Source organism: Haematobia irritans, chromosome 1, assembly GCF_050003625.1.
Source record: "Haematobia irritans isolate KBUSLIRL chromosome 1, ASM5000362v1, whole genome shotgun sequence".
Classification (NCBI taxonomy): domain Eukaryota; kingdom Metazoa; phylum Arthropoda; class Insecta; order Diptera; family Muscidae; genus Haematobia; species Haematobia irritans.
The window spans coordinates 276,660,892-276,675,848 of NC_134397.1; the positions used below are offsets into that span (position 1 = coordinate 276,660,892).

Consider the following 14,957-nt stretch of genomic DNA (forward strand, 5'->3'; position numbering starts at 1 on the left):
AAATCATGCAACTACGCGCCACTCACCAACGCAAAAATATATTTCTGTGTGGGTGAGTTGCTCATATAATCGGACATTTGTAACTCGATAAATAATTTGCATATGTACAGGTAGCATATTATCAACACATTTTTATACGGTTATGGATAATCCCACCTCGTATGCTAATCAAAAATACTCGTACTTAAGCTTAGTCTTCCTCTTTTGTTTGCATTTTCTGTTTATCCGTTCGTGCAACGGAAAGCTAAACAAAGGACAAAAGTGAAACAAAGCAAAAAAATAAATAAGCAAATCCTCCACAACCACAACCACTTCATCAGAAGCATCACTTGGGGTAATCTAAACTAAAACTGGGACATGGATACTGAATGTACACCGAGAAACTGCATGTTTCAGAGTGGAGTTAATGGAGACGAACTAACGTAAATTTATAGAATTGTACTCAATTTGGTTGGTAGGTAGCGTTTCTCTGCTATAGGAAATTTCACCGAAAATATTAGTGCAATGTGCCAAGTAGCTGCCCATCAAATAGCTCTAATACTTTGTATTTATGATTCAGATCTATAAGCTTATTTTTGGTTCAATTAATATTGAATTAATAGGAAATATTCTATCTTCACTTAGATGGTAATCGGCATAGAAATGTCCACATTGGAACTTTTCGGGTGTTCGACTTTTTCTATGCTGGAAAACTCGATTTGTCAAACTTTCGATTTTTTGAAAATTGAAAAAGAGAATTATTCGAATTATGGGCTCTTGAAATAATTTCCAAAAATTTTAATATAAATGATTATTGCTGGGAATAAATTACATTTAACTTCGAAGTTAGTTGTACCATATTTGGCACCAAAATTACCTTAGTTTTTCCTCCCAAGTATGGATATTGTATTTTGGAGAAGTCAACTTTCTCAATATTGGGATAACTTGTCAACCTTTTGACTTTTGAAATTTGGAAAACTAGAGTGTAGTATTGAAAAAAAAAAATATCTAAACTTTTAAAATTAATGATATATTGATGTCGAAACAGTACATGAAAAAATTGTTATAACGAATATTTTACATATAGAGAATATTTCCTGGCAAATTGTTATAACGAATATTTTATATATAGAGAATATTTCCTGCCAAAAAAAAACTTTAAATGATAATTACAATATTTGTTCGAACTATTTCTCATAATATTTGGAAAAAGGTGAGCTTGAAAGTTAGTAGTTGTCTATTTAGCGGCAAAATTATTTCTTTCCATGTAAAAGCGAAATAATTTAACAACGCAAAACATGATATTATGGTACTCTGTCTCATCCTGTGCCTTGACTATACCATGCTGCATCAATGTCAACTCAACGCCATTTGGAGAAGTCTCCAAAAAGTTTTCTATGCTATAATATTGCATATTGTGTTTGCAGTTCTCATTGTTGAGGAGATTCCACTGGACGCATAACATGGCCAACGCATTCACAGTCATATCCCGAGTTAGCAGCATTTGTCACAAAGGGTGGTATCGTTGAAGGGACAGTGCTTAACAGTTGGCTTTATCTTTTCGTTGAAGTGCTTAAACTATAGCAAGGGATTTGTGTCCAGAAATATGGCCGAGTAGAGTTAGAGCTAAACTTTGCTTTATGTACACGTATATATGATATTGCCAAAATTCAATTTCATTCCAAAGTTTTACTCAAGATTGCATAATGCTGTGTAGATAACCACTAAAGGCTTCCGTTGGATTCACTTTTTTTGGTGGAAAAGCTAAATTTGAGTTTTTGTCTAATGCATGAAGGAAGAATGTCGTAATTCTGGGAGTTATAATCAGAAAGCGGAGTCACGGTGACGTATGAAAGATACTTTACAAACAAAATGTGGATATTAAATTGAGATGAACCAACGCCTCACTACATCTAAATTTTTAACAATTAAAAGCAAAAAAATCTAGAATTTATCCTCACGTATTGAAAAACATAACTGCAAATATATCTAATAGTTTTTTAACAACGGTCGCCATAACTCACAAGTTCGTTCTAGGATACAAACATGTACGGATACATAGGAGATTTTGTCCTATCTTTGTTTAAGTTCTAGAAGAATTTTAAATGTCTTGTGTAAAAGTTCAAAAAAATCGGATGAGTGCATATATTTCATTTCAGGGTCAGGTTTTAGATCCATTTGCAAACTACATACTCGAATGGGACACCATTTGATACAAAAATTGTATAAAAATACCCACCAGTATTTATTACACTGAAAAAACAGTGAACCCACCAGGAAGACATTTTTTGATTAATTTTAGAAAATTTTGAATAGTTTTAGAAATTTTTAACTAAACACTATTACAAGCGCTAGTATCACACCGATATCACAAAAATAAGTAAATATTTTTCGACAAATTCAAGAAAATTTATTGGACATAAATAATTGTTTCCATTTTTCAAGAAAATTTTGTAGTTTGAAGGAAAAAATTGGAGTTCAAAATTGCAAGAATGTCTTTAGTGACATACAAAGTTCATGATGAACGCATTTGTAGTAAAATTTACAAATTTAAATATTGAACTATTTTGTGGAAGATACGAATTTAGTCAATCTTTATGCTTCATTTGTGTATATTTTTTTCTTCGGTTTTAGTTAATTTAACTAACGTTCATAAAAAAATATTAGAGTAAATGAAACTTTCTCCAAATATAATAATTTCATGAACTAAAATATAGTTAAATTGGCTTTAGTGAAATAGTGAATTCACTTTTTTTTGAGTGTATATTTAATATTTTTCTCTACGGACCCAAAATGAATTTTAAAGCAATTTGGGTGATGCTAATTGGAGATATTTTTAATATATCCCCATACTAAAAAACGGACCACCATATTCGTCACTAATATTTGTGGATCGACCCAACTTCGAAATTGACCTACGTGTAGCTTATAAAACAATCTGATTTAAATATTACTTCAAAACTCTTAAGAAGATATATTATAGTCTTATCATGTATTCAATCTTATTTATTTATTAAAAAAGAAATTTTCCAATATCGAATGGAAATTGTGGGGAATTTTCCACTATAACCGTTTTATTATACCCTACACCATATAAAGGTTTAGGGTGTCATTCTGTGTATTTCTTTTACTCTAATAATTTTTTACGTAGGCTAGTTAAATGAACTTAAAAGCGGAGAAAAAGTTATACACAAATTAAGACTAAAATTCGTACTTCTCACAAAATGATTATTATTTCCTTAAATTTGCAAATTTTACTTCAAATGAGCCCATCTTGATCTTCGTATGTCTTGCAATTTTCTTGCAACTTTGAACTCGAATTTTTGTCTTCACACTAGAACAATTTCGTTAACAAGTGAAAAAAAAATAATTATGTCTAAAAATTGTCTTGAATTTGTCGAAAAATATTTACTTTTTTTGTGATATCGGCGTTTGTACTACCGTTTAGTTATTTTCTGAACATACATTTTCTAAAATTAACCAACAGTTTTCTTCCTGGTGGGTTCACTGTAATATAGTGTGGGTCAGATTGTATTGAAAATGGTCTATATCGGACCACTGTGAGGTATAGCCTCCATATAAACCGATACCCAGATTTGTAGAGCCTCGTGCAAGAGTGAATTTTATCTGATCCGGTTAAAATTGTATATGCCCTCTAACAACCATGCCAAAATTGGTCCATAATTGCATATAGCGAGATAAATTCACCACTGTGGTATCACAATGGACTGAATAGTCTAAGTGAACCTATATTATCGGGCTGCGACTATACCTAACCCTAACATACATTTAGGCCCCATATAAACTGGCACCCAGATTTGCCTAACGGAGACTCCTGGAAGCCTAACGGTCATTTTCATGTAGCTCCGTTAGGCTTTAACTGCCAGTTAACAGAAAATAAATTGCAGATATCTTCTCTCCGGTTAACTTTAACTGAAAATTTGTCAGCAGTTAAGTTCCTAACTTACACATGGAATATATTGGCAAGATCACAGAAATGTCCATATTGCGGTTCAAAAGTTCGTTAGCTAACGTGACACTAACGGAGCTTCATGAAAATGGGGGTAAGTCTCATCCGAAACTTGGAACGTGATGTGTATATCCTTCAACAACCAAAATTGTTCCATATCGGTCCATAATAATATTTCCGGAGCTTCGTGGAGGTACAAATTTTATTTGGTAGTAGATGTCAACATGTCGCCACTATGGACATTTTGGTGGTTATTACGTTCCATATAAACCGATTCCCACAATTGACTTGTGGAGTCTCATGGAAAAACAAATTGCATGCAAACCGTTTGAAACAAATACAATGTATGTATGTTCTTATCTTTCATAATTTTTAAGAATATTTAGAATGTAGCTAGTTTAAGATTTAATATATAAGATTGATAATTTTGTAGAATAAATTAATGTCTTATAACCACTCAACGCGTAAAGAGTATCATTTCTTTCAATGACTTAAAACAATATGTGTGATACATAAATGATTGCTTCATAATCTCTATCATTACGTCTCCATTATTTCATTGTATACATTCATTGTATACATTCATTGTATACATTCAATGATTCATCGATGACATATTGTACAAACCAGAAATTTTTCATACTTGAAAAATAATTAATAGTATTGGAAACTTTGGCAAACATTTTGAGAAAATGATTGTTACTGAAGTGTCGACCAAACCTAAACATTCCTGTGTAAATACCTTGGAGTATTAACGAGATTCTTTCTTCGGCTAGATGTAAAATAAGATGATGCAAACACTTTGCCCTCATCGAAAATAATTACTATCAATCCCCTTGGCAAAACAACAACCAAATCAAAATCTTATCAAAATCGTGCATCTCAAGTGCTCTTCCAGTTTTAAGCAATTCTAGCTAGCAGTCACTCACTTCAATTCATTGTTCGAAGATCTCAGCTGAAGTGTTGAGAGCACAATCAGAACGACAAAATGAATTTCAAAACGATTCGCATCTCATCGCAGTGTATTCACTCGAATCGTATGAAATCGATATAAATGAGATATCGAGTATACACACCAATTCTAAATAATTCAATATTTACTTATAAATTCAATTAAAGTTTCTTTGGCACTCTTGTTTGAGAAAACCGAGATGGAAAAAATTGTGCTATCTGGCCGTAGCCGTAGCTGAAGGAAGTGCTCCTCATCGAAGTTTCCCATTTCGAGACAAGTGTTTGGCAGATAAACGTTGTTTCACTTACCCTCTTCCAATACGGTGATCTCCTCCTCGACCAGTTTGTCATAGAAGGTGCGCCATACATATAGCATGATTTTATTGATATCCTCGTTTTTGGTGCACTTGTCCTCGAGGAAGCTCTTGAAATCGTTCATATTATCATAGATAACAGCATTGACAAATTCTGGTTCATATACACCCAACATATTGGAGATGGTGCACTTAAGCCATAAAATACGATTATCGTCCATGAAGCCTGGCATGATGGTGGCTGGCTGGTTGGTTGCTTGCTTGGTTGGGTGTTTGGTTGCACCAGTCAAGCGTATGAAAGGTGTCCTCAGATACTATTTCGTTGATGGTTTTGTTATTGCAAACAGAAGAACGATTACTTTGGTCTTGGTTTTTTTCCAGATGATGTTGTTGGACTCGTTGATAGATGACGGGCTATTGTTGCTGCATAGCTCTTGTTAAGAGGGATATGGTATCAGTGACAGGAGAATCGAATGTGACAGAACTGAAATTTTCACTAGATCCTGTTGATGTGCAGGGAAGCCAGTAGATGCCTGAAAATATAGAACGGAAAAGTTTCATATGATTACTTACTTTATTCCCACAAAAATTCACTTTTCGATGAGCCAAATCGTACAATTGAAGAGAATTGTATGGACAAAAAACGATAATAGCTCGTCTTAATTTTACAAAACCACTGTAGAAATTTTAAATGTTACATAAACACAAAAAAAGTGAACCCTACACTGAAAAAATGTTTATGTGATATTAAATATTACGCAACCTAGGTTAGGTTAGGTGGTAGCCCAATGTATCAGGCTCACTTAGACTATTCAGTCCATTGTGACATTGGTGAACTTCTCTCTCATCACTGAGTGCTGCTCGATTCCATGTTAAGCTCAATGACAAGGGACATCCTTGTTATAGCCGAGTCCGAACGGCGTTCCACATTGCAGTGAAACCACTTACACCCATGTTCCGATATCCACTTCAATTCCACTTCCACTATTCACGTCAAATCCACGAACGTGAAAATTTGGTGTTCTTAATTCCACGTCCTTTTTGGAACTTTTCTGTAACCAGCTGGGTTGCACAAATCACCCAAAAATTCACTAATGTGGAAATCAAAATAAGTGGAATCAATAGACTAAATGACGCAGTTTTAATAAAACTCATGTATTAAGTATCAAACATTTCAAGTTTTTTACGCGAGTACATTTTTTAACCTGAAATACACCCATCTTGGACATAATTCAACTTTCACCAAGACTTTTGCAAGTGAATTGATTTCACGAAAATTCCGCTGAAAGTGGATTGTAGGACACGAAAATCGTGAAATTGATTCACATTCACCTGGAATTGTCAGAAATGTCACCAGCATTACTGAAATGGGATAATCCACCACTGAAAAACTTGTTGGTGTTCGGTCGAAGCGGGAATCGATCCCACAACCTTGTGTATGCAAGGCGGGCATGCTAACCATTGCACCACGGTGGCGCAACCTAAATTTAAGGATTTACGAAATTTACAAAATATTAAGGACAAATTTCTTTAAAATAATGAAATATTAATTAGAATAAAGTTTATAATATTTGTTTCAAAATTTTTTTTCATTAAATTTAGGACACAAATTTTGTAAATTTGCGTCCCTTCGTTAATGTCGCATGTCTTTGAACTAAGGCTAATTTTATTTAAAGAAAAGAAACACATTTTCGATTTAATGAAATTGTCCTTCAATTAACTGAAATATTGAAACTTTAAATGTAAGAAAAAAACGCTTCAAATATAGGCTATTTTGAGGATTCGGCGTCTTTGGTCTAAATTTTGTTTTTGGAATTAAGAAGACAGTTTTTACTTTGAAGTATCCGTTATAATTTAGATTTATAAACTGGCATTTGTTTGTACGTGAGTACCTTTATTAATAAACCGCGAAAAGAGAATGACAATTTGATGAGATCTGTATCCTAATTTTAATTTTATTGGTCCTAGATTTAATTCCAGATAGGTAGCTAAAAAATGATTTTATTTTTAAAAAGCCGCATCTTTGGCTCAGAATCAATACGAAAATCCTTAAAGGAAGGTCAAAATCTTTGGATCCAAGTAAGTTAAAGTCGATTTAATTATTTTAGATCAATAATTTTTGCCTACGTTTGTTAAATTACCTACAACAGAGGAAAAGATTATACATAATAAAGATAAACATAAAGATTATATCCCAGCAAAAAATTGGAACATTTCGTTTAAAGCCCATCTCACAATCCCCCATCGAGTTTTTCCAACTTCCGATGCAGTCCTTTTGGACAAGTCCACAAACATTTCTTCTAAAGAGCATCGTGGGATCCCCCAATGAATTTTTTTTCACTTCCGATGCAGTCCTTTTGGACAAGTACACAAATATTTCTTCTAAAGCGCATATTGGGATCCCCCAATAATTTTTTTCTACTTCCGATGCAGTCCTTGTGGACAAGTATTTGAAAGAACGCAATCAGGCTATTTTAAGTGCAAATTTTGGATAATTAAATTTTACAAAAAAATAGAAAGCTCATTAAAAAATTTAAAAAAAAAAATAGAAAATTGATAAAAAAAAGTAAAAAATAATAAAAAAACTTATCCCCGCTGGGATTTGAACCTGTGCCGTTCGACTTTTTTGCTTCCATGGATGTTCTTTTGAGAAGGTTTTGCAAATTACGAGAATTTGTTTTTTTTTTGTTTTGATTTTTAATGGAAAAAATATATTTATACGAAAATATATGCCGAAAATAAAAAATAAAAACGATGCATAACATAAAAAAATATTTTTTTTTGCAAAATATTTGATAAAAAAATTGCCACTGGCGAGATTTGAACCTGGGTCTCTTATTTTTTCGTATAAAGAACATCTCGAGAACCAATTATAATGTTATTCCTTGGTATCGCATTACGATCATATCGTAAACATTTGAATTGACCTTTCGACGCTTTATCCCAGCAAAAAAGCGTCGCCAAAAAAGTAGTGAAAAGTAGTGCCAAATTGACGCAGAAGCGATGAATTTAACATGGGCTTGTCATAGGACGGATGTCCACCATATCAACAGCCGCTGCACTGAATTTGCATCACTTTTTAAGGTGTGAGGCGAATTCAGTGTTTTGGATGTGCATTAAGAAATTTTGTGATATTTTGACAAATAAATTATTTTTAAAATTTTGTCTTGTCTGGAACTTTTGTGATCAAATATTTAAAAAAATCGAAATTTTTCTACAAAGGATTTAGAATTTTTTCGGCTAAATGTAAATAATTTGTACCTATTTGAAACACAAACACAAAGGCGAGTTATAAAGAAATTGACTCAAAAGAACTTCCTGTGCAGTTAAAATAAAGAACATCTTTGGGAGAGCATTTTTTGAAGTTATTTAAAGTTGTGCCTTGAGAACTTCCAATTTTTTTTTTTTGCTTGGATGTTCAATGGCGTTTGTGGCAGAGTGTGATAAGGCGTTCTGTTATGGTGCCAGCAAACCCAGGTTCAATCCCTGGTCGGAGCGAAAAAGTTTTTCAAATTGTAAAAATTAGATAACAGGAAAATAATAGTGTAATAAAACATACGGATGAAAGAAAATGTGAAATTGGTTGAAACAATTTTTTTTCGCTTTTTAAATTTCTTCCTTCAAATTAACTTCCAGGGCACAACTTCTAAAGCAATACAAAGGATCCAAAAAGGAAGTACTTCCGTCCATGTAAAATTCATTGGAGATGATCCAAGTTTGCACTACTTCCGGATCACAGATTGGGGATCCAAACTACTTTTTTGGAAGCTCTTGCTGGGATATAGTGAATAACAAAATAGTTCAAAATTTCTAAAAAATTTTTAAAGTTTACCAATAATGCGCCCATCTTCAACGTCGTATGGCACTAAAGACATTTTTGCAGTTTTGACTCCAATATTTTCCTTCAAACTACGAAATTTTCTTTAATGAGTGAAAAGTAATAATTTTGTTTAATAAATTTTCTTGATTTTGTCAAAAATACTACGAAATTTTCTTTAATGAGTGAAAAGTAATAATTTTGTTTAATAAATTTTCTTGATTTTGTCAAAAATCATTTAATTATTTTTGTGGAATCGGCGTGACATCTGCGTTTCTAATATATACACTCTAAAAAACTTAATTAACTTTAGATATGTCAAATAAGATAAAAATAAGTAAATAATTTTCAACAAATTCAAGAAATTTTATTATACGCAACTAAGTTTTTTTCTGTAGAGGAGAATTTCATATTTTGAAGAAAAACAAATTTTTCTAAAAAAAAAAAATATTTTTTTAGAAAAATATTTGATAAAAAAATTACCGCTGGTGAGATTTGAACCTGGGTCTCTTATTTTTTCGTTCATACTAATAAAAAACATCTCGAGAAGCAATTATAATGTTATTCCTTGGTATCGCATTACGATCATATCGCAAACATTTGAATTAACTTTTCAACGCTTTATCCCAGCAAAAAAAGCGTCGTCAAAAAAGTAGTGAAAATGTTCTTTTTGGATCCGGAAGTAGTGCCAAATTGACGCAGTAGCGATGAATTTAACATGGGCTTGTCTCAGGACGGATGTCCACCATTTCAACAGCCGCTGCACTGAATTTGCATCACTTCTTAAGGTGTGAGGCGAGTTCAGTGTTTTGGATGTGAATTAAGAAATTTTGTGATATTTTGACAAATAAATAATTTTTAATTTTTTTATGATTTTTAATGCATTGCTTGTCTGGAACTTTTGTGATCAAATATTTTAAAAAAATCGAAATTTTTCTACAAAGGATGTAGAATTTTTTCGGCTAAATGTAAATAATTTGTACCATTTTATTAATTCTTAATCTGTTTTTTATCTACTTGAAACACAAACACAAAGACGAGTTATAAAGAAATTGACTCAAATGAACTTCCTGTGCAGTTAAAATAAAGAACATCTGTGAGAGAGCATTTTTTGAAGTTCTTTTAAAGTTGTGCCTTGAGAAGAACTTCCAAATTTTTTTTTTGCTGGGATGTTCAATGGCGTTTGTGGCAGAGTAGAAATTAGTTAATAGGAAAATAATAGTGTAATAAAACATTGAAAGAAAATGTGAAATTGGTTGAAAAAAATGTTTTTTTCGCTTTTTAAATTTCTTCATTCAAATTAACTTTCAGGGCACAACTTCTAAAGCAATACAAAGGATCCAAAAAGGAAGTACTTCCGTCCTATGACAAGCCCGTGTAAAATTCATTGGAGATGATCCAAATTTGCACTACTTTCTGGCATATAGTGAATAACAAAATAGTTCAGGATTTCTTAAAATTTGTAAATTTTACCAATAATGTCGTATGGCACTAAAGACATTTTTGGAATTTTGACTCCAATATTTTCCTTCAAACTAAGAATTTTTCTTTAATGAGTGAAAAGTAATAATTTTGTTTAATAAATTTTCCTGATTTTGTCAAAAATCATTTAATTATTTTTGTGGAATCGGCGTTTCTAATATATACTCTCTAAAAAACTTAATTAACTTTAGATATGTTAAATAAGATAAAAATAAGTAAATAATTTTCAACAAATTCAAGAAATTTTATTATACGTAACTAAGTTTTTTTCCTGTGGAGGAGAATTTCATAAATACAAAACAAATATAAACGGCCTTAAGTTCGGACGGGTCGAATATTAAATACCTATCAAATTTAATAGTTTCCTTAAAAAATTCTTTGCCGTATAAAATTTCAGATGGATTTGATCTCCAGAGCAAACATATATACCAAAACATGAGTGTTGCCAAAAAAGTAGTGACAATGTTCTTTTTGGCCGTTGTACTGAATTTGCATCACTTCTGAAGGTGTGATCCGAATTCAGTATTTTGGATGTGAATTAAGAAATGTGTGATATTTTGCCAAATTTGCCAAATAATTTTTATATTTTTGTATGATTTTTAAAGCATTCTAATGCTTGTCGGAAACGTTTGATCTCAAATAATTTAAAAAAATCGTTTTTCTAGAAAAAAAAACCTATTTTAAAGTTACTCATTAAAAATAAGAAAGAGCGAGCTATAATAACTGAATTAAAATAACTTCCTGTATAATTAAAATAAAGAACATCTTGGAGAATAAATTTGTGGAAATGCTTTAAAAGTTGGGCTTTTAGAAAAACTTCCAAAAGTTTGCTGGAATATTTAGACACTATAAGATGCGGTTTGTACTAACTTGTCATTCCGTTTGTTGCCTCAGACCCCTTAAATTAGTGATATTCTGATTCGATCTAGCAATGTCCGTTCGTCTATTTAAATCACGCTAACTTCCGAAAGAAACAAGCTATCGACTTGAAACTGGGCACAAGTGACTGTTATCGATGAAGGTCAGATGGTATTTCATGTCGGAGCCTCTTGGAAGAGCAAATTTCATCCGATCCTATTGAAATAGGGTACGTGATGTTAGTATATGCACTCAAACATTGGTCCATATCAGATTACAATTATATAGGGTATTTTGGAGTAACAAATTTCTTCCGATGCCGTTGAACCATGGACTTCTATTACCATGCGAAATTTTATCATTTTCGGTTTATAATTATTTATAGACCTCTCAGTATAAGCCGATCAACCTGTGTCTTTCGTTTCCATTTCATTGTACAATTCGCGATTCAATTGCTTGAGTTCACTCTCTTGATACTAATGTTTTCCCAGTCCCCCTAACACTGTGAAACAACAAAATTATTCTCTCGTAATCTCTCATCTTTTAACTTTTCTCAACATGATTTTGTAGGAGTACTACATTTTGCATAACATATATGACGGTATTTTAAAAGACCCAACCTGACACGGTTCATAGAGATCCCTTTAATTTTCATTTTCCATGAAAATTTATAGTCTGCCTTCTTGATATCACCATAGTTTGAAAGGAATTGCATATATTAATCTGATATAATCATCGTATGAATATTTTATTTATATTTCCAAACTCATGGTTTTTCATTGGTATTTTGTTCTATCGAAAAAATCTTAAGATTTGCATTCAGTCAAAAACTCAATTTTTTTAAGGGCTTTCTCACAATTTTCACTTCATGTCAAATGTCTACACAAAGAAGTTTAAAATGTCTGTTTTTTTTTATTTTTCTGTTAATATTTACTTACTTCTAATGAACCACAATAGGATTCTTTAGATCTACGCTCGCAGATTGTTGCCGTTGTCTTTTGGATTATTTGTTGCCAATTTGAATGTTGTTATTGCTACTTTTGTTCCTTTGTTTTAGTTGTTGTTGTTGATATTTTCTCTATTTATTTTCGAATGCTCTTTTCAATGTAGTTTCACCTCAATTTCAGTTTCGATTTGATTAGAAAGTCATATAGACATTGGTGGCAGTTTGGTCGCAGGTTGCTTGTTTTTTTTTTCTTTCTATGCGATGGTGCACACACACAAAAGCAAAACCGAATAAATTCATTCCATGGCATTCATTTGTTGTTCGTTATCACTGATGTCTGTCACTCCTGTTGCTGTTTGTTTTGCAGTTGCCACAGCGGCGCGCAAAACAAAGTCTCATGAGTCAGCTAGGTAAGCTCTAACCAACAATCGGTAAAATAGACGAATTTATGTAGCTATCCTGTCAAAATGAAATGCTCACAAAGCTTTTGTTTGCTTTCGTGCTTATATTGTGGTGGTGGCAATAGAACTGAAGAGCAATTCGTGGAACGATGTGAAAATCTTGGGGGTTAACATTTGCTAATAGGGGAAATAACAAAGGCGGGAAATGCATAACCCTGGTAAAGCGCATTGGTATCTTTGGTAACAAACAACGACTGAATTCGACTAGAAAATCAAGTGCTTCTTTTATTATGGCAACGATGTTGGGATGTGAGTCTGAAAATGGTATGGTAAAGTACCATACCGGATGTGTGGTTTAAATCTATGTGCATACGCTTCTTTCTGTGCGAAAGTCAAACAGAAGGATTTTGTTCATCGAATCAACTAGGACATATGAAGATATAAGAGTTTTATGAGGAATTTTATATTTGTTATCATTTGGCAAAATGTAGCCTTTTAATAATCCTTTCATAGATTTGTAATGGCAGAATAAGACAATCACAGTTTAAATTGCAATTTCCATGTAATTTCTGAAATGCTTAAAATTTTATTTTTAAGCAGATTTTATTGTTTTTTTTTTATCAGAGCTCCGGTGTAGAAATAGATTTAAATAGAGCCCACATATATCTTTCGCACGATTAATGCCCATGTTCTCAAATCCACTTCCAGGTGAATGTGCATCAATTCCACGATTTTCGTGTCCTACAATCCACTCTCACCGGAATTTTCGTGAAATCAATTCATTTGCAAAAGTCTTGGTGAAAGTTGAATTATGTCCATTGGTGTATTTCCGGTTAAAAAAAGTACTCGCGTAAAAAATTTGAAATGTTTTATATGTAATATATGAGTTTTAATAAAACTGCGTCATTTTTAATTAAAAACAAGTATATACGGCCGTAAGTTCGGCCAGGCCGAATTTTATGTACCCTCCACCATGGATTGCGTAGAAACTTCTTCGAAAGACTGTCATCCACAATCGAATTACTTGGGTTGTGGTATCTTAGAATTTCTTAACATCGTTTTCTAAATTGTGAGTTAGTCCATACGTGGTATATATTAGACAAAAAAGTTATGTATAGTTAAGTCTACAAATTATTACGAATCGATATGGACTTTTTGCACGGTACGTAGAGAGCCAAATTGAAATATGGGGGTCGCTTATATGGGGGCTATATACAATTATGAACTTGATATGGACCAATTTTTGTGTGATTGGAAATCGATTTATCTGAGGGATATATATAACTATAGATCGATATGGACCTAGTTAGGCATGGTTGTTAACGACCATATACTAGCACAATGTACCAAATTTCAACTCACTCGGATGAAATTTGCTCCTCCAAGAGGCTCCAAAACCACATCTCGGGATCGGTTTATATGGGGCTATATATGATTATGGACTGATATGGACCACTTTTGGCATGGTTGTTAAATATTATATACTATCACCACGTACCAAATTTCAAGCAGATCGGTTGAATTTTGCTTCTCCAAAAGGCACCGGAGGTCAAATCTGGGGATCGGTTTATATGTGAGCTATATATAATTATGGACTGATAGGAACCACTTCCTGCATGGTTGTTGGATACCATATACAAACATCACGTACCAAATTTCAACCGAGTGGGAAGAATTTTGCTCTTCCAAGGGGCTCTGGAGGTCAAATCTGGGGATCGGTTTATACGTGGCCTATATATAATTATGGACCGATACCGATCAATTTTTGCATGGGAGTTTGAGGCCATATATTAACACCACGTACCAAATTTCAACTGAATCAGATGCAGTTTGGTCTTCCAAGAGGCGCCTGAAGTCAAATCTGGTGATCGGTTTGTATGGGGGCTATATATAATTATGCACCGATTTCGACCAATTTTTGCATGGTTGTTAGAGACCATATACTAACACCATGTACCAAATTACAGCCGGATCGGATAAAATTTGCTTCTCTTAGAGGACTCGCAAGCCAAATCGGGGGATCGGTTTATATGGGGGCTATATATAATTATGGACCGATGTGGACCAATTTTTGCATGGTTGTTAGAGACCATATACTAACACCATGTACCAAATTGAAGCCAGATCGGATGAAATTTGCTTCTCTTAGAGGCTTCGCAAGCCAAATTTGGGGGTCCGTTTATATGGGGGCTATACGTAAAAGTGGACCGACATGGCCCATTTGCAATACCGTCCGACC

The 14,957-nt window shown here is 33.0% G+C and overlaps 1 protein-coding gene across 1 annotated transcript in view; it reads right to left on the reverse strand.

The window, feature by feature from the left end:
- Nucleotides 1-12,497, reverse strand: part of LOC142225437 (uncharacterized) — a 40,756-nt gene extending 28,259 nt beyond the window's left edge. The window contains exons 1-2 of the mRNA XM_075295190.1: nucleotides 12,310-12,497; nucleotides 5,210-5,747 (exon numbers count right to left, since the gene is read on the reverse strand). Coding sequence (XP_075151305.1) covers nucleotides 5,210-5,447 — 238 coding nt within the window. The 5' untranslated portion in view covers nucleotides 5,448-5,747; nucleotides 12,310-12,497. The remainder of the gene's footprint in view (nucleotides 1-5,209; nucleotides 5,748-12,309) is intronic.
- Between the last annotated feature and the right edge of the window lie 2,460 nt (nucleotides 12,498-14,957).